The 19,984-nt window shown below is 53.8% G+C and overlaps 2 protein-coding genes across 5 annotated transcripts in view; one reads left to right on the top strand and one right to left on the bottom strand.

Moving 5' to 3' along the window:
* FKBP15 (FKBP prolyl isomerase family member 15) overlaps window positions 1-3,808 on the top strand; it is a 51,391-nt gene extending 47,583 nt beyond the window's left edge. For all 4 annotated transcript variants that reach the window (XM_075560345.1, XM_075560343.1, XM_075560344.1 and 1 more), the window contains 2 exons: window positions 1,876-1,972; window positions 3,207-3,808. In XM_075560345.1, coding sequence (XP_075416460.1) covers window positions 1,876-1,972; window positions 3,207-3,284 — 175 coding nt within the window. In that variant the 3' untranslated portion in view covers window positions 3,285-3,808. The remainder of the gene's footprint in view (window positions 1-1,875; window positions 1,973-3,206) is intronic.
* A 1,709-nt stretch (window positions 3,809-5,517) lies between these two features.
* SLC31A2 (solute carrier family 31 member 2) lies at window positions 5,518-17,909 on the bottom strand. The gene is made up of 4 exons (XM_075560346.1): window positions 17,823-17,909; window positions 10,271-10,337; window positions 8,051-8,240; window positions 5,518-6,697 (listed from the first exon to the last, which is right to left on the bottom strand). Exons 1-4 carry the CDS (start codon window positions 17,826-17,828, stop codon window positions 6,529-6,531), a joined length of 432 nt encoding a protein of 143 aa, XP_075416461.1. The 5' UTR covers window positions 17,829-17,909; the 3' UTR covers window positions 5,518-6,528.
* Window positions 17,910-19,984: the final 2,075 nt, after the last annotated feature.

Raw genomic sequence — 19,984 nt, 5'->3', positions numbered from 1 at the left:
CTGGCTCCCTAGTTGTGCCCCTTGGATGTGGCAGCCCTACCCCCGCTGCATCCTAGGGGTCCCACACGAGGGGACCAGGCGGACAAACATCCAGCTCTGAGACCTGAGGTGATGGGCCCGCTCTTTGAGATCCTGGCGATTGTGGCCTCTGCCCTCGGAAGCGAAGAAGGCGCTGCTCCTTATGCTGCCTGCAGCTGCTCTGCTGACCTCCCAGCTGCCCCAGGGACTAGGTCTCAACATGTCCCGTTTCCTGCCGACAGAATTCCAAGAGGCAGGCAGCGTTCCTTTCTTTCTGTCTCCTTCAGTTTAAGCTGCTGACTGGCTGCGCTGTGGTCATTGGTAAGATACTCTCCTTAATAAACGATTGTGCGGCCATGTCCTTCATGAACACTCTTCCACACGTGTCCACAGCTTGCACCACAGACTTGCTCAACCCTCTTGATGTGGGTCCCGTTTTTCCCAGTGTTTTTGTGAGCCTGTCTCTCTCACACTTTCCCGTAAGCCATGAGAAGCAGGCAGCCTCCTGAAGCTCCTCCTTAGAAAGCTCCTCCGCCGAGTAGCCATGCTTTTCCACCTTCCACCCCACATTTGAGCATCATCTAGACACATCCTCCTTTTTCATTGTTTAATTACATGTTCTTTATTTTTAAAATCATTTTATTGGGGGCGAGTACAACTCTTAGCACAATCCATGCATCCATGGTGTCAAGCACATTCGTACATTTGTTGCATCATCATTCTCAAAACATTTGCTTGCTGCTTGAGCCCTTGGTGTCAGCTCCTCATTTTTTTCCACTCCCTCCCCGCTTCCCCCTCCCTCATGAACCCACACATTCATTTTTTTAAAACTATATATTTTTTAATCACGTTTTTGGTTACAGTTTACACAAGTTCCCATTTGACATTGTCACACAAATAGTTCTGTGATGTCATTTTCTGTTACGGCCTCACCAGAAGCACACTCAATCCTCGCCTCTAGCGCCAATCTGGTGCTGGTGCTGGTGTTGGTATCCTCAAAGACAATAGAGGTTTCAGTACAGCTTTCTTCATTTCCTGCTAGAAGAGCCCACTGCAAAGTTGCCTTTGATATCTTCAAGGCAACCTCAGCTCTTACTGTGGGCACCTTGCAACTCCGTTTGCCCCTCCCACTGCTCCCCAGCTTAGGTATTGGTTAGAGCGGCGCTCCACTCCCCTGGCACCACGGTCGGCCTTCGTTAGGGCATGCCGCTAGAGCAGAAAGACCACAAGTGACGATGCCTGACCAGACCGACCTTTCTCTTCTCGTGGTCTAAGAGGCTCGAAGTCTGAAGTCTTCTGAGTGCTGGATCAAGATACACCCTCTTCCAATCCTGCCTCATTTTCATACATATATATACATATATGTGTGTGTATATATATAATCTCCCATGAACATAAAGACAACCATTTCCTAAATGGGATTATAACCACAGACATAACAGAATTTACATGGATTTTTGAGGTACTTAATTTGATCCAAAACAGACATGGTGGTTAGAGAAAGATTCTGAGGAGGTAAGATTGAAACCAGGGTGTGAATGAAAAGGACTCCTCTAGACCGAGAGTGGGAGGCAGAGGTGGGAGGCTGCTCTCGAGAGCAGCTTAGGCCCAGGAGTGGAGAGACGCCCAGAAACTGAAAGGCACAGGAACCAGAGGAGAGCAGGGTTCCGGGGAAGCCATAAAACTAAGCAAGGGATGGACTATTTGAGTTCCCTTAGAACTTTGGGCTTTTTAAAGCTGCTAAAGGGACTTAAACAGAAGAATGGCATGGTCTGGTTTCTTATTTCCAAAAGATTACTCTAGCTGTGCACTGGGGCCGGGGCAGTACAAGCGTGTTTTCTGCGACTTGTCTTTCAGTCTCTCTGGGGATGAAGCAGATGACCTGTTTCAAGGGGCAACTCTGAAAGCCCCACGCCCCAAAGAAGACCCTGAGGACGAGGATGAAGATGAGGTGGTAAGGGAACTTCAGACACTGCCAAGTCCGCACACCACCACCTGGGGGCCCTTCCCCTCTGGCTCTCAGAAGAACCCCTTGGGGCAGAGAAATGGAATCTGTTGGTGGCCCACCCGCTGGACTCTGTGCACACGGCCCTGTGGGAGTGGGTTAGGGGCCAGGAGGGCGCAGCTCTGCAAGCACAGTGAGGATAGCCAGGTGCCCCTTCATCCTGGGAAGACTGCTGTACTTGAAGGGACACAAGCTGGGCTGTGTACCCTGCAGTGGGATGCTAAAGTGTCTGACTCCCCCAGGCTTCTAAGGCATTCTGTTCTAGAGTTGAAAGCAAGTGCAATCATAAGTACCCTGGGGGTTTCAAGACTGTAAATCTTTCACGGGTGCAGACAGCTTACTCTCTCTCCCCTGCAGCAGTTGGTGGGTTTGTACTGCACACACCTTGGGGTTAGCAGCCCAGTGCCCAGCTCACTGTGCCACCAGGGCTCCAGAGCAGACTAGTAGATTTAGTCCATGACTATCTCCACCTTCAATCCCTGCTACCCCCTTGGGACTGGGGCCCTTGCAAGGGATAAAAGATTCATCTTTGTAGCCCATCCTTCCCTCTCGCCCCATCTCTAATAGGTGGGAGGGGGGAGGGGAGAGTGAGACTAGAGGTGGAGAAGCAGTTCCAGCCCCATGTTCCTGACTGCCACCATCTGTTGGGAGTTTCCCCTTGGGAATGTAGCCAAGCCTCTAAATTCAACTTTCTCAAATGGTGAGGTCACATCCTGAACCAGACAGGCCACAGCAAGTGTTTTCTTCCATGTGGTTGTATTCTTCCCAACCCCCTTTATCTCCTGAGCCCCCTCTCCTCCCCTAGGGCTTCCTGCTTCTGTTTCTGCCTCCTCCTCCACTTGTCCTCTCCCACTCTTTTCCCCACATGAAATGGGTAAGGCACTGCATGAGAGGAAAATCTGCCCAATCACTGCTTGTGCTGCACAAATAAATGCCCAAATCAGCCAAAGCTGGTCTTTTGTTCTGTGTTGAACATTACCCCTTCTCTGCCTGCTGGTCTCAGATGATCTGGAAACATAACTTTGCCGGCCTCGGGGTTGGTCCTCTCAGCAAAACCAACCAACAGCCTCCTTTCCTCCTAGAGAGCCAGGACGACTTGCTGGATTGGGTCGCCTTATGGATGCAGGCAGTTCGGCTGGTGCCGGGCGAAGTGAGAACTGACTACTCTTTCCTGTTTTGTCAGAGCATGAAGGGACGCCCGCCCCCAACACCCCTTTTTGGAGATGATGACGATGATGATGACATTGACTGGTTGGGATGAAGACCCAGGAAACTGATGCCAAGGTCTCTTTCCCGGCCCTTCTCTAAGCATGGTTTTGCACAGCAGCCCTGGGGGAGGTAAAGGTCAGAATTCTGATGACCTGGTTCCGGGGCCTGGGTCAGCCCACTTCTGCGCTTCCACCTGCCGTGACGAGGGATGTGACCTGCCTCAGTGGACACCTGGGTCTTCAGCCTCCGGTGGACGGAGAGCTGCCAGGGCTCCTGTTACTTGCCCACCTCTGGGACCCGAGTCCTCTCGGGGATTTCTGCTGTCTTCACAGACTCTCAGACCCTCCCGGGAGCACTTCCTCCAGCCGCATCTCACTATAAGTCCAACTTCGACTGAGCAACAAGACTGCCACCTGGGCTGAGGCCTCCTGGGTAAAGCTTAGGGTGAACAACACAATCTAAATTCGATTCAGTTAATAGCCTTCCTGCAATCCTGGGACATCCGCCTTAAACCTGATGAAACATGTCAGTGGATATTTGAACTTAACAAAATTAAAATAAATGTCTACAATGAAACTTGGCTCAAGCCCTGGGGGAGAAATCAAGGTGGGTTCTAAGGGCTGTGCTACTCTGCGAATCTGAGGGTAGGATTACAACAGAGCTGGGTCAGTTAACAAGCATGAGAGCCTTGTGGCATATTCCCTTTGGCACCTAACCTTGGAACTATTTATCTTTCAAAGTCACTCTTCTGCCGGCCCAGTTTCTAAGGTCAGGGCATTGTGTCAGCTCGTCCACAGACGGCCCTGCACCCAGGAAACCACAGAGGAGGGGCAGCAATTGTCCGTTGTCCATTATGGCACCTGAACAGTTCTCTGTGAGAATAACTTCCACTACCTCTGAACTCAAGAGCCACAACCAATGCAGAGAAAGAACCAGAGGGAATATTGTGGTCACCTTTCTTATCTCAAGATCTTTCAAAAGCTCTGCAAAAAGAAAATAAGTATTTTAATTTTTAAAATTCCCTGTTTTTCACAATTTCAAGATAGGAACCTGACTTTTGCTCCGCATGGCCTGGCTCTCACACGGGGTTTGGAAGGCAAACACAGCGATCACATACTAAACTTCTGTCTTGGGCACTGTCCCACCTCTGAAAGACACTACTGTCCTGAGGAAAAAACTCAGGCTTACAAACAGGTAAAGTGGCTTGCCCACGATGACATGTCTAGTAATGTAGCAAAACAGGGAGTCCGGTCCCGGCCAGTGGACACAGGAACCTGGGCTCGTGGCCACCATCATCAGCATTTCCCTTGCCTGATCAGCAAGGACTCCTTGGGAGGGAGAAGGGGGTATGCTCTTGGTCCTATCTCAGGTACCCTGAAACAGAATTTCCACTCTTAGGGTAAAATACTAAAAATTTTAGCTTTGTGACCTTGTTACACCAGGCCTTAGGCCAGCTTGCATACTCTCCCAGGTTCGGGCCGTGCATCTGAGTTGACCATCATAGACTGCCAGGCTCCAAACACTGGCTCTGCCACTTACCAGCTGGGTCACAAACTTCTTGATGGCTCAGCATCCTCTTACTTTCTACCATGAAGAGGATTAAATAAGGTAATGCCTGTAGTTCTTAGTCTACTGCCTGGCAAGTTGAAAAGAAAATTTAAGTAGGGAAAGTACCACCTTTTGCGACTTGGCAGGCTCTGAAGTGTTTTGCATGAGCGCACTGTACTGCCTCCTGCATCTAACACACACACGGGAGCGGGCGTAATGAAGCCCTGTAGAGTGCCCAGGAACCTCAGAAGGGACTCCCCACCCCCTTACTCCCATACTTTAGTGCGGGATCCTCGCTGGTCAGAACTAAGACACCAGTCAAGATGGGGGGCAGCTTTCCAGTTCCCTCGGAAGTCTCCCCATGTGGGGAGAGTGTGAATGTGTCACAGACTACTTTCAGTGGTAGTATTATAATTAAAAGTTTTTAAAATTTGTATTTTCATGTACCCTCCAGTAGAGAAGGGGCTCATGCTGCTGCCCAGGTACTGTTGACAGTCCATGTGACAGTGCCCCTGCTTCCAGGGACTAGTGATTGTTACAGGAACCAAGGATGGCAGGTGACCGAGCTGGTGTCTCAGGTGTTTAAGGGCGGCTGCCCCTGCAGAGCTATCGCCTGTCTTTCATAGCAGACTGTTCTCCGACAGCCCCACGACAGTCCTGTCCCCTCCTCTGACCCCTCGCCTCCTGCATTGCTGTCGGAAGAGGAAAAGAACAGTCACAGATTGTTTAGAAATAGCATCTTTATTAAAGTGTATCTTCATACCCTTGGTTTAATAGCCATCGTTTCACTTAGCCCATGTGCTGTGTAAGGACGTAACAGTACACCACATGATGCTCTCTCCCTGGGTCTCCTCCTCTGTGAGGTGAGGCCATTCCGCTCTCGGGAGAGTCCATCTAAACAAATGTAACAGCTTTGGCTTGGCCACCTATTGCACCTTCGGCATTCCCCCAGATCCCCGTTAGGCGAGCAGCGAGAGAACATTCTTAAATATTCTGCATGACGAGCTTGGGAGGCATCTGGGCCGGCGGGCTGTCCTCGTGCTGCAGACAGGGCAGTCTGCTGCAGGAGCTCAGCTCAGCTCAGCTCACCAGGCTAAGTCGGAGCCACTAGCACTCATTCTGCTCACCCCGTCCTAGATGCTGCCGTTTATCATATATAAAATTAATAATTTTATTAGAAATTTGTCCTGATTAATGTGCAAAATTGTCGACCAGGAGCTCCTGGTGTGTGTGTGTGTGTGTGTGTGTGTGTGTGAATCTCAGTGCGTCGTCAAGATTCAGAGAAGAGACCATCTTCGTGTGTGCAAAGGCAAAAAGGTGAGATAAAGGAGCCAGCTTAGTCTGTCCCCACGAAGAGGCCAGGAAGGCAGTCCCGTGGAAGACACTCCTCGAGATAAGGCACAGAGCAGCAGAGCAAGGGGCTTCCAGCTTCCCTGCCGTCATCGCGCAGAGCCCACGTCACTGTCTCTGAGGATCTTGGGAAGTCCTGAAAGTCTGAGTCCAAGGACCGTCCAGGACTCAGCGTCCTGCTCCGGGCTCTGCTCTTCTCGCTTTGGTCCAACAGCCTTTGCCAGGCCCAGAAGAGTAGGCCAGCCCGGGGGCAAGAGCCAACCTCAGCAGAAAACTTCCAGAGCTGGGGAGCAAAGTCAGGAAGAGACACCAGGAGAGGACGAGGGGCTGGAAGTGCATTGCCTCGGGGCGGTGGAGCCGTGGCCCCTGCAGCCCTCAGTGCCTGCATGTCCCACCGGCTAGAGCATGCTGAGAAGTGGGTAGGCTAGGTAGTAGCCAACAGCTGAGCCCACAACCACGCCAAGGAAAATCCAGGTATTGTAGGACATGACCGCCAGCATCATGAAGTAGCCAATGACCACCTGAGTGACGTGGATTAGAGACTGGCCAAAGTGACACAGAAACCACCTAGACATACAGGGAAATCATGTTAATGTTGGCACTGCAGGGGCCGGGGACTGATGTCATGGGCTAGACTAGGGAGCAGTGGTGGGGAGGCGTAGCGTAGTTTTCCTTTGCCTCCTTGATGGGACATGCAGCTAGAGAAGGCTTGTATAAGGAGCCTAGGACAATCCTTTCATGTGCTTAGCCCTTGGCATCCTAGGCAAAAAGGAAGATGCTGGTCTATGTAATGTAACGTCGTATAAGAATGATAAGGGCATGAGACTTCCCTGAAATGAAACATCTGTTTTGGAAGTATAGCGGGAATGTGCTTTAGGAGGGAGGATGGTAAGACTTTGTCTAATGTACTTGGCACACATTAAGAGCAGGGGCCAGTCGCTGCAGACAGACATCACAGCTTGGCAAGGCTGCCACGGTTCACACAGGCAGAGTGAGCAGTGCAGGCCCGGGCAGTGTTCTGCTCTACTGTGTGGAGGGTCAATGCATCAGAACTCGGCAGCACCAAGCAACACCAGTGGAAGGCAACGGTCATGTAGACAGGATGAGCATGACCTGTAGTGGCATTTCAGTTCCTGCTCCTGCCACTTACTGGGTCAGACAGCAAGTACCTTAACCTCTCTGAACATACATTTCTCAACAGTGGAACACCAGCCTCACTGCTGTCGAGTCAATTCCGACTCAGTAACCCTATAGGACGGGGTAGAACTGAGACCGTAACTCTGTACAGGAGTAAAAAGCCTCATCTGTACCCCCAGTGAGCGGCTGGTGGTCTCAAACTGCTGACCTTGCAGTTCAGCAGCCCAGCAGGTAACCAACCCGCTGTGCCACCAGGAACGCTCTCAACAGTGAACTAGGGAGTAAGCGTGCCTTCCCTGCGGAGTGTTTGTGAAGACTTGAGGAGATGGGCTCTGTTAAGTACAGGTGAAGCCAGGGCTAGAGGGGGAAACGGGGCCTACACGGCTGGCCTAGCACCGTGGGACGAGAAGCCAGGAGGCTGGGCATATTGCTGACAATGGCCATTTGCTTAGGAAGTCACACAACTCCTGGGGTTGGGAGCCTTGTGAGATTTGTGGGTAGGTTGTCACCCCTGTTGCCAGACAGCCCTACAAATATTGTAAAGATCACCACTCCCTAAAGAAATGCTGAGCCTGCCAAGGGGCTCTCCAGAGCGTGGAGAGCTTCAGACTGGCCATCTGGAGACCAAAGCGTCCACCTTTCTACTTAAGTACGATCTGTAAGCACTTTGGCACGTCCTGGGTCTCAGTGCCCTTTGGTGAATTGGGCGAATGCTCTCTGGGCTCATCTATTCAGGGTGAATGTGAGGACCCAGGGCCCACTCCCCACCCCAGTGCTTTTTACCTGAGGTGGCTTCTGCCGACGGAGAACGAATCTGAGCTCGCCGATTCCCCATCTGTCTCCTCCATGAGCTGCTGGCTGGTGGGGATTGGGAGGCTCTCCAGAGCATGGCGGAGCAGCTTGACCTTACCAACCTTGATGCCTTCGTACAACACAGCCAGGAGCAGGACTACCACCACTGAAAGGGCCATGCCTGTCGAAGGAGGCTAGGCTGCAGAGACCTGGCAGGACAAGCGCTGCTTCCCTGCCCAGCCTCTCCTGGGGCAGGATGCAGATGGCAGAAGGGCCCTGCACCCTGTCCATTTGAATCCCCACATCTGCCTCTCAGGCATCTTCTCGCCCACCCCTGTTCTGCACTGAAAGATGTTTTTTCTACCCTTCAGATCTTCCTTGGTGGGGCTGACCTGCAGACTGTGGCTTGGAGATCCAGGGAGTGCAGTTCCTGGAAAAGCCAGGGACTAAAGGAGAAGCAGGAGCCATGCACCCCTGCCCAGTGCACCCTCGCAGTTGTCTGCACAAATCTCTGCTACGACTTCTTAAAAGAAGGGGTCTGTATAGCAAGCTCCCGTTTACACGGAGCTACACAGAAACGGAGACGGGACGCAGCAGAGTTCTCTCGGCAAGGTGGGGTGCTGATCCTTGCCTAATTTGAAGTAGTCTCTAGTTAGTGTTTACGCCTCCATGATAGGAAAACGTGCAGAAAGATGATTTTATAGAAAGATTTAAGGCGTACGAGAGCTGTTGTGCAGCCTGACTGCTTGTATTTTACCAGCAGAGGCACTAGTAAGCAGCCTGGTGATGCACGCTAAGCTAAAGGAACCCTCTGCAGATGTTTAAAATGTAAAATTACAGATAACTCCGCAAACGCGGAGAGGGGATTAAAACAGTACAAAAGAGCATACAGGGAAGTCTCCCCACCACCCCGTCTTCCAGAGCTCCAGCCCTTTCCTAAAGGAAGTTCCATTAGCAGTTGGTCACACAGCCTTTCAGGGATCCTCATGAAACATGTCTAAATGTCATCAGCCTATCTATGCGACTTCTCCTGCACCTTGATTCCATCACCCACTTGGGCTTCCATGTGGACGGGTCCCCCTCAGCACCCAAAAATAACCTATTCCAATAGCTTCATAGAATCTGTGATAGCTTGATTCTATTCTCCAAGGGGGGCTCTGCAATCTCCCACCCAACACACTTTCTTACAGTGTCCAACGCTGACATCTCTGCGATCTGGAGACGGCCTCCACGAGCCACACCTTTAACCTGGGCAGACATTTGTGACCGCTTCAAGCAATAGCGGTGGAAGTCAGACTACACGATGACCAAGGCTGGGTCTTACAACATGCCATGCACTTCCACCTACTTCTCTTAGGACACTTGCCCTTGGACACCTCATCCTGCCTGTGGGAGGGGTCCAGGTCAGAGGAGAAGACCTCAGGGAGGTGTCCCAGGCCCACAACCCAGATGAGGTTCAAGCTGACAACTGACACCACAGGCGATGACCCCGGCTCCAGCCACCGTCTGCCTACACCTGCACGAGAAACCTTGAGGCAAGGACCACTTAGCTGAGCGCAGTCCACTCTTGGGACCTTGAGAGAGAATCACAATGCCTGTTGGGGTTTTTGGCCAGTAGGTGTTGTGGTGATGTGTTACTCAATGACAGGCAGACATGGTGGTTTGACTAATTTATTTGATCAGCATCTGTAGTGATGGGCATTTTGGGTCACTTACGGGATACTTTCAAGATGAAGCTGAATTTCATCGTGATTCAGTGTCCAACTCTCCCCTTTGCAAATCAAAGAAATCCCCCCACCCGCTCCTTTTCAAATGGGTCTCTCATCTGAGCTGCCTGCAGCCACTGCGCTGCACTGGGCTTCTGCTAGTGCTGCAAGGAGCCCTGGGTGAGGGAGGGGCCCGGAGGCAGCAGGAGGTCCTCTAGTTCTGGCTGTGCTGCTTCCTGTCCTGGATGAGCCTGACCCTCTCCCTCTGGGCTTCGGCTCCTTCCCCTGGAACACAGGAAAAGGCTGCCTCCCTCTCTGGGCCTTTGTGAGGATCAGTGAGATAGCAGAACCTTTTGCCTTCCAAGGGATGGTGGCAAAGAGTTTTTAATACAGAACTCCTGCTCAAGGTTTCCTCCGCAGGGGCCCAGCTCCCTCACACGCCCACAGAGCCAAGGAGCACCTGGCCCTCCACACCCAGGTCAGGTTTGGGCTCCCCCACGCATACCTCCTGGGCTGTGGACACTCCAGAAATCGAAGAGAAGCACCACCTCATCGGAGAAGATGAAATGCATCTGGAAGGGAAGGGACTGCGTCACAAAGTGCTCCGGGCCGAGGACAGCATGGTCCCTAATGCACGCTAGCAGCCTCCTCAGTCACCCAGAAACGTCCACCCACTGGCGGTCATGATGGCCAGCTGAGGCAGGGCCTTACCCACAGTCCCCATGGGTCCGCAACCCAGCCCTCCGGTTGCTAGCCCTGCCCAGGTGGCACTGAAGCTGCCGCTCAAGACCGTGCAGCGGCCGCAGCCGCAGGCACAAGGGCTTGGGGCACCACATTTTGGCCCGCAAGTTTGTGTGACATGAATAATTAGTCTACGCTAGAAAGAAAAACTATGGGGGAAAACCAGGCTCACAGAAGTAACTTGCTGAGGGCCACAAAACTAGTAATGTTGGCAGACCTGGGATTCAAACCCCAAAACTTCTTCAGCCCAAACTTATTTAACCTGCCCAATCTAGAGGGAGAAAAAAATTACTCCGCACCCCCTGGCAATGAGAAACGTTTGTACTGTAGCCTGTAAACCGTGTAGCTAGCTATCTGCCTTTGCAGCAGTCCCTGGACTGTTCCAGTACCCACCCCCGCCAGGGGGTGCCGTTCCACCCATTTGGGGAAATACTGGTGGAGATGGACGCCAGAGCACTGTGCACTCCAGTATACAAGGATGCAGCCTGCCTCCAAGAGACGAGGATGAGATGGGAACCGGGAGGTGATATTAAATGCCCCGCCAGGCTTAATGATTGCCCTGGGCAAGACTGAGGCCAGATGGCTGCATCAGTCAGTTCCCCTCTCAGGGAGGGTCCTCCAGAGTCGGAGGACCTCCCCGCACCCAACTCCCCCACCCAGCAGTAGCAGCTCGGCAGACACTGCCTGGGCTCACCAGCTAAGAAGAGTCTAGGGGAGTTGGGTTGGGGTCAGCAGGCAGACACCTTTGCCTTCTAAGACAATGGTCAAGTATCAGAACTAAGGGCCCCTGGTGGCACTGCAGGGTAGGTGTTAAATTGCTAACCACAAGTTTGGCAGTTCAAACCCAACAGCCGCTCCTGAAAAGATTTACAAAGCCTCAGAGGCCCTGGGCAGGGTGGTGATGAGTTGGAATTGACTCGATGGCAGTGGGTGGGTTTTGGATGATGTCAGAACCAGAAGTGCCCTTGGAGTTTGGCTTTCGATCCACTCTCCAGGAAACACTTTATTCGAGTAAAACTTTACTTAAAACTACCTTCATTATATGAAACACAAACCCAGGTGCTCTGGGCTCAGAGGGAAGAGGAACCCAAGCTCTGCTGAAACTGCAGTTTGAAAAAAGAACCTGGCCTGGTCCAAGACTGGGGCCCTCTCCATGCCCCCATTCACCCCCACCCGATTTCCTGATGGGAAGATGGACCTGGGGTTTGCTCAAGACCTCCTAAGAAGAAGCCTGGTCATTCTCAGCTCAAGCAATCTGTGTTCCAGGGGAGAGATGTGGGGAGAGGGTGTGGGTTCTCGTGCAGTCTGTGGGGCCAACAGTTCTTGAAGAGAGGAAGTACAAGCTGAGCAGCCTTGGGGGGGGATGGGCGGGCAGACGGGGCCCATGTGGTCAGGAAGCTGTGCTCTGGAGAACAATGCCTCTCTTCCTGGTGCTCAGGGATGTTCCTTGAGGCCCTAGAAACCCAGTCACCCCGTGCGAAACTGTTCTTTAAGGACGACAGCCCCAAACCATGGGCTGAGCCTCCCTCTGCTAGCCTTCAACTCTCTTGCTATCAAGACTTAGGATCACAAGAGACAGTGGAGAATGGTGGGCTGAGTCCGGGATCCAGGGGAGGTAGGCCAGACAATGAGGCAATGCCTCACTGAGTCTCGCTTGCCTCCTGGGGATGCTGGGAGAGCACCGGGTGGCTCCCTGTAGGCCTTCCATGAGCCAGGTGTGTCCACGCATGTTGAAGCAGGAGGGCCTTCTTCAGAGAGGGTCTCCAAGTGGCCCCCGGGAAGCCCACGGGGTGTTGGGAGGCACACTGAAACATGGATTCTGTGGTCAATTAGTTTGGGGAAGACTGGAATTCGGTCCAACACAGTTCAACACTCGTCCTTCCTTCCTTAGAAAGGCTCCATTTGCTTTCTTGCTGAGCTTCCTGCAGGAGCGTGTCTGGTGGCGGACCTTCCGGGAAGTGCCCCTTTCCAACAGTCGTCTCTGGTTCCAGTTGGGAGGAATGCTACAGGAGCCGGTACTCACTCGGGGAGCTGCCGTGGGGCGGTGGAGGGACTGAACGCTGTGTGGGGGCTGGTGTTCAGTATGACACCAAAGATGAGGCTTTCTAAGCCCACGGAGAGTTAACATCCCTGCAGCCCTGCAGCCCAGCAGCGCAGTTCTGCACTGTCCCCTAGGGTTGTCATCAGTCGGAATCGACTCGACAGCAGTGAGTCTGTTTTTGTTCTGTGACGGGCACTAGTCTGAAAAGGGCTACTTACCCCTAAATCATTTAATTCGCTGCGGAAAGCACTCTTGTTGACCTTACTTTATAGACCAGGAGCGGAGGCACAGAGTCTACACAGCCAGGACGTCGCCCAGGTCGAGTGGTGTCAGATGCGGTGTCCCTGGCCATCCTGCCTGCACAGCCGCTGAGGGCAGCACATGGGGCCCAGGTCACAGAGTGAGCCAGAAGCCACGTAGGGACTAGCGCTCGGGCCTTGGTGCCAAGCACTCGTGTGACACATGGATACTGGGGCACTAAGATGTGACAGTAAGTGGCCGCTGTGTTTTGCAACTGGAGAGCAGAAAGAAGATGGAGCACAGCAGACGATGCTGATACAGCCACTGTGTGTGCCGAAGGAAAGAACCGCGGTGGGGGTCAAGGACAGAGGGTCTCAGCCTCACCCCACCGCCATGGGGAGCCCCTCCCCAGAGTCGTCCATAACCACAGTCAGCAGCTGGGTCGTCTTTCCTGGAGAAAAAGAGCTACATGACATGAACAAAGGAAGCAAACAAGGACCGGCCTGGGGAGCAACAGGCAAGGCCACAGCCCAGGCGCAAAACACTGTACAACCGACCAAAAAGGCAGGGAGACAGGGCTGGGGGGGAGGACACTGGGGGCACAGGGGTGTGGATGTGCAGCTGCTGTTCCACCTGGATCAACCAGGCAGAATAAGTTCCAGAGTGACCTGCTGGGTTTAGTGAACCGTGCCGGGCCTGGCACCGTGGTGTAATCACAAGTCCTGCAACGGCAAACGGCACCGTGAGGAGACAGAGCACGTCTCCTTAGAATCTTCAGGGTCCTTATTAAACATGCAGGTGGTCACCTCAGACGCCACATCAGGACTCAGGAGTGGAGTCACCAAAGGAGGCGCTGGCGGCCAACAGCGGGCGCTCCTGCCTGGAGCTGCCTCCCAGCTCTGCCAGGAGCCAGCTGCGGGCCCTTGAGCTACTGCCACCCACACAGCGCCCTCTGGTCTCCAGGTCCTCATCTGTTAGCTACGGGGGTGCGGGGGCTCCACTGACACTCACTCACAGCCACCAAGCCGACCCTGACCTCAAGACCCGACAGCACAGGCTAGACCTGCCTTTGGGCTTATAGACTTTCAAATCCAAAGGAGACGTCAGCTCACCTTCTCTCAGGGAGAGGCTGGTGGGTCTGAGCCACTGGGCCGGCAGTTAGCAGTTCAGTGCGGAGCCCACTGCGCCACCAGCGCTCCTCGGAACCCAGTTAAACTGGGGCGGGCAGGTTCCCAGCTTGAGCTCCGCTCCTATCCTACAAGCCCCGTAAAAGAAGAAACCCCACCTCCACTGTGCTTCTGGGCTGAGTGTTCGGGCTTGTTTTCTCGCTGAGCTCAGCCCCTGGGTTCAGACTTGGGTATTTCAACACTGGGCTTGGCCACTGTCGTCACTGAGTCATCTTCCACTCACAGCCGCCCCATGTCACCGAATGAGTTTGCCACTGTCCCATGGGTTCACTAGGAGCCGGACCTGACTTGATGGCACCAGCGCCACTGTGGCCACCAAGCCCCAAAGGCGTCCGGGAGGCACAGTTCAGCACTGGGCTGCTACCTGAGAGGTTGGCAGTTCGAAATGGCCCAGCAGTATCATGGGAGAGAGGCAGCGCAATCCATTCCTGTGAGGAGCACACCTGCCCCGTGGGTTTCTTGCCTGGCATCTTTATGGAAACGGCTTGCAGGCCTTCCTCCTGCGGAGCTACTGGGCACACGCACACTGCCAATCTTACAGCGAACGGCCCAGCTTGGGAGAGACTGGGAAACCGACCTGCATGTTCTAACCCTGCATTCAGCAAGACATGTCTTTCCCTTCTAAAAGGGAACTGCTTCATGTCTCCAAACCCCGCCGGTACCGACACGGGGCCCAAGTGCATGGGAGGGTCTGAGTCTGCAGGACCCGGCAGCTCCCATGTCCGGTCTGCTGAGGCCCGTGCCTGCACGACACTCACCTGCCAGCCTGCCGCGCAGCGGCGCTAAGGCATCTCGGACAGGTGGGTGCTGTTGTTAATCGGCTTAAATAAGCGTAATCGGAGATCTTTCCGGGAAGGCTGTGCTGTGCTCAAACCTCAGCAGGCGGCACAAGCACGCAGGGCGTTTCTGGGGCAGGTGTCTGTGGGGCCACACGTTGAGAAACGGGCTGAACCGGGAATGCCTCCCTCAAGGGGATCGTCAAGTAAATAAGCCATGGTCTCCAAACGGAAACTGCTGCCGTCGTTCGAGACATCGCGCAGAAGTTAACACGAAAGCAGCCCCCTCACTCCTAATGTGAAAGGGGGAGGGGGCTTGCTCATGGCAAAAAGTTAACAACATACCAAAAGAAAACAAGGTCACTCTCAGCCCTTCCTGCCCCTGCATCTCCCATTAGGACTGTGAGAAGAATGATTTGTTAACATGGGAAATGTTCACAAAGCTTGATATGGAAAAAAAAAAAAAAGCTACAAGGGACAACCTAAATGGCCTTCCAGCGATGAATAAGATGCAGTATTTGCGCCCAAATGGAGCATTACTCCCTCGCAAAGGGAAATGACGGCCTGCGCCACGCTGCTACATCAGTGATCTTGGAAACATGCAGAGGGAAGTCGGCCCTCCATGAGGGAGCACACACTACGATCCCATTTATGTGAATAGACAGATGGACAGAAGCCCAAGCTGGTCAGTGGTTCCCGGGCCGGGGTGGGGGAAGTCATTGGCTAGGGGCCCTGTGTGTCTGTTAAGAATGGCGAAGTAATTACGAAATGGATGTGGCAATGTTGTACAACCTGATGAATGCAGCCCACTGAATTGTACGTGTGAAATACTGCTCACGGCATATACGTTTACCACAATTAAAACACACACACACGACTACAAAGAATCCTATGACCCTCTGCTCCTGCACCGGAGGTGCGCTCATTCAGCTTGAGCAGACGCGTCCACCACCGTCTCTGTCACAGCTGGTGGGGGAGGCCAGGGCCCATAACTGTCTGTGAGCCCATGTGGTAAACAGTTGGTATGAATACAATAGCCACCAAACCAAACCCGCTGCCATCCACTCACTGACTGTACAGAACAGAGAACTGCTCCCATAGGTTTTCCATCTGAAGCCAGCCCAAGCCCACGGCTGTCCAGTTGACAGTGGCGCAGAGTGACCATACAGGACAGCGCAGAATTGCCTCAAACTGCTTCCAAGGCTGAGTCTTCATTGAAGTGGAGGGTCACATTTTTTCCCCAGAGTGGTTGATGGGCTCTAAGGTTGATCATTTGGTAAACAGCCCAGCCCTTCGCCACGGCACCACTAAAGCTCCTTGGGATGTCCCCAGTGGCTAATCAATCAGACAAACAAGTGCCACAACTGGGTTCCTCATGTTGGCCTGGGGCCTGAGCCAGCGATCGCCAGTCCCACACTGCCACGGCACCTTCTGCAGCAGAACCACACATCCCCAGAGGCGAGCTACTTCATCAAGAGACGTGCCTTTTGGTTGGAGCACGGATACACAGATAGAAAGGTGAGAGGATCCTGGACCCTCCCAGAGCTAACTGTCTAATGGTGGGGGGGTGGGGAACAACAAAGAAATGGACCATTACAACAAAATGTATGGTGGGCTACCCACGGAGCTCCACCCAAAAGGTCAGTAGTTGGCGCCCAGCAGCTGTCTGAAGGGCAGCTTCTGAAGCAGGAGGTGGAATCGGCAAGAAAGGAGAGAGGGCTGAATGTTCAAAGCTGGAGATGCCCTAAGAAAGTATCAGGTCCCACGCACTGGACAGTCAGTCCAAAGACTCCCCCAAAGCCTCTCAGTCTAACCTGTGGACTTGCCAAGAGCGAGTCCCACTGAGGGCAGCCTCCTGTCCCAGCGTAGAAATGGCACCCGAGGCGGTCCACTTTCGTTTCATAAGTAGATTGCCAGGCCTTCCTCCACAGCGCCACTGGGTGGACTCAAACCTGTAACCTTCCGATTGGTGCCAAAGGGGCTGCGCATGCGCACGACTCCGGGGCTCCAGCCTGCTCTACTCTGGCCTTGTCACGAGAGATGATTCAAACCAAGCAAAGCTCTCCCGCCCGCCGTCGGTCAAAGCCAACCGGGTGGGACTGGCCCCGTGAGTTCACGCGGTGGAAAGCCCCGTGCTGCCGGTTCCCCATTCGACACCACGACACCCTGCCTTCAGCGAGGCGCCTGGGTCTTCAGTTTGCAGCCACACAAGTTAGGGCCCCAATCTAGTTTTCCCACGTGGGGTGAATCTCAGCCTCCGGCAGCTGGATCCAACTTTATCTGTGCTTTTTCCGCCAGGGCCCCACCCGGGCTGGGAGGGGCCGCTGCCCAGCAGAGATCTGTTTTCGTCGTTCTCACCCAACGCTGAGAAACGTGCCTGTCTCGAACCGCTGCTGCGGCCTGGCGGGGGGCTCCTTGCGAGCTCCTCCAGCGCCTCCTCCTTTTAGACGCCCGGCAGGGGCTGGGGCGGGCGCTGCACTCCACCACCTGGACCTGCTTCAAGGAGCCCCCATTCTAGGGCATTCTGGGGGTGAGAAAAACGGGGCCAGGGCGCCCTGCACGCTCGCATTCCCTCCGTCCAGGTGACTCCGACCCAGAAAACTGGGCTGCTCTGAAGTACTATTTCTTACAGCGGGGTGCGTCCCCCCAAAAGAAACACGGCTACAAACGTGCCAAGGGCAGGGAACCGGCCCCGGGGGCGGGGGTTGGGGAAGCACCCAGCCGCAGCCTGAAATGCACCGGGCCGTTGCTCTAGCAGGCACCCTTCCCGGAACCTGCGGGTTCCCCAAGTCACGGCGCCCACCCCCCGCTGCGCCGGACCGAGCGACACCCCCCAACACACACACACGCACGCACACACACTCACACACTCCATGCGCACGGACTCTGCACGCTGGCCACAGCGGGCGCTCAGTAAGTGCTGCAGCCGGACGACAGGGGTCCCGGCAGGAGAGGCAAAAAGAACCCCCCATCCACCTGCGCGTCTCCCCAAACGCTGTTCGCGCCGCCGACGAGCCCTGGCAGCTCCGCGGCCCGCCCCTGGCGCGGTCTCTCCGGGTGCCCGGGACTCACCGCCATGGGTGCGCGCCGGGCGGTGCGGGCGCCGCGTCCGCTCCCTCTGGCTTCTCGCCGCTCGGCCGGCCGCCGCCGCGATGGCCCCGGGCCGCGCGGACCACGTGGGGGACAGGCGGGCGCGCGGGCGCCTGGGAGTTGTAGTCCCCGCGGCGCGCCCACTGGGCCAGCACCCACGGGCCGGCGCCAGACCCGCCCCCGTTTGCGGGGCAGCAAGCCCTGCGGGCCCGCCCGCCTTGGTCTTTTACTGCTTTGCTCGAGCCTTGGTCTTCGCAATGACCATAAAAATGTTTACTGCTCAGTAAAACCCGCTCAACTCCAGTAAACCACGTTTATTAATGAGAGGAAATGGAAACGTCCACTCTGGTTATGGGGAAAAAGCCAAAGCTCTTGTGAAGTTTATTCTGATTTATGGATCCTCTATAAGACTCAAAAAAAATCAATACCAGCGAATTGACTTTGACTCACCGAGACAGTGAGACCACCGCGGCCGGGGGTTCGGAGGCTGGAGCGCTTTACTCCAGCAGAAAGCCTGTCTTTTTCCTGCGGAGCGCCTGGTGGTTTCAAACCGCTGACCTTAAAAACAAAACCCAATGGTCCCGAGGAAGGACTAGTGGATTCCAGTTGCCTTCATTCTGATTGCTACTCATTTTTCCCCCTCCCTCCGTCACGAACTCTTGAGAATTTATGAATTACTTTTTCATGTCTTACATTGACCGATGTCTCCCTTCACCCACTTTTCTGTTGTGCTCCTGGGAGGGGGTTATATGTAGATCATTGTGATCGGTTCCCCCTTTCTAACCCCACCCTACCCTTACCCTCTTATTATTGGTCCTGAGGATTTTCTCTGTCCTGGATTCCTGTGTTTCCAGCTCTTATCTGTACCTGGGCACATGCTCTAGTCTAGCCAGATTTGTAAGGTAGAATTGGGGTCATGACAGTGGAGGGGAGGAAGCATTAAAGAACTAGAGGAAAGTTGTATGTTTCGTCAGTGCTAAACTGCACCCTGACTGGCCCCTCTCTTCCTTGTGACCCTTCTGCCTTGTCTTCTTTGATAAATAAAAGGCAACACCTAGCTGTCATTTTAATTTGTATTACATTGGCCAACACGCATTTTGGTACCTCAGAAGATGTTGGACTTTTGTCTGGGTGTATTTGACCCACTGACTCCAAACATGGCACCAGTTTCCCCCCTCAGCTCTAGTTTTGGAGATGGAGCACAAATGCCCCATGCCACGCCTCACTCTGCTCGCCCACCACCGACCAGGCTCTTAGCGCGGGGTAGGCTAGCCTGAGCCAGAGGGAGCACACACGGTTGCATGGGGTAGGCTAGCCTGAGCCAGAGGGAGCACACACGGTTGCATGGGGTAGGCTAGCCTGAGCCAGAGGGAGCACACACGGTTGCATGGGGTAGGCTAGCCTGAGCCAGAGGGAGCACACACGGTTGCATGGGGTAGGCTAGCCTGAGCCAGAGGGAGCACACACGGTTGCATGGGGTAGGCTAGCCTGAGCCAGAGGGAGCACACATGGTTGCATCTAACGCAGTTTGTGTTGTGCTCCGTATTTAGGTCATTATACTTCACGTGGTGTCCTTTGATTCAAAGATACATTTAAACAATGCAAACTACTTAAGCTCGGAATTCCCCCCAAGTATCATTTCACTTTTATTAGGAACTGAATAGGGGGCGCTGCGCAATAGCGAAGGAACCCTAGGGGTACGGCGAGCTATGTGTTTGACTGCTAACCACAGGATTGGTTTAAGGACTCGGTCTCAGGAACCTGTAGGAGAAGGTTCACTCTGTCCTGTAGGGTCTCTGTGAGTTGTAATTGAGGGACACATTTGGCCAATAAATATCGAGCCAAATGTTCTGAAACCCAAAATGGGCTTGTCAGAGTTTAAACTCCTTTACTAAAATTTCCAGTCTGGTTATAAGGTGGCAGAACTTCCCCATCTATGCATGGAAACTCTTTTGTTAAAAGTTAGAATTTTTGAAAGAGGGGGAGCAGGGAGGGGGGAAATGAGGAGCTGAAACCAAGGGCTCAAGCAGAAAGCAAATGTTTTGAGAATGACGATGGCAACAAAAGTACAAATGTGCTTGACACAATGGATGTATGCATGGATTGTGATAAGAGTTTATGAGCCCCCAATAAAATTGTTTTTT

Source organism: Tenrec ecaudatus, chromosome 10, assembly GCF_050624435.1.
Source record: "Tenrec ecaudatus isolate mTenEca1 chromosome 10, mTenEca1.hap1, whole genome shotgun sequence".
In the NCBI taxonomy this organism is placed as follows: domain Eukaryota; kingdom Metazoa; phylum Chordata; class Mammalia; order Afrosoricida; family Tenrecidae; genus Tenrec; species Tenrec ecaudatus.
This window is presented reverse-complemented; position numbering and strand designations above follow the sequence as displayed.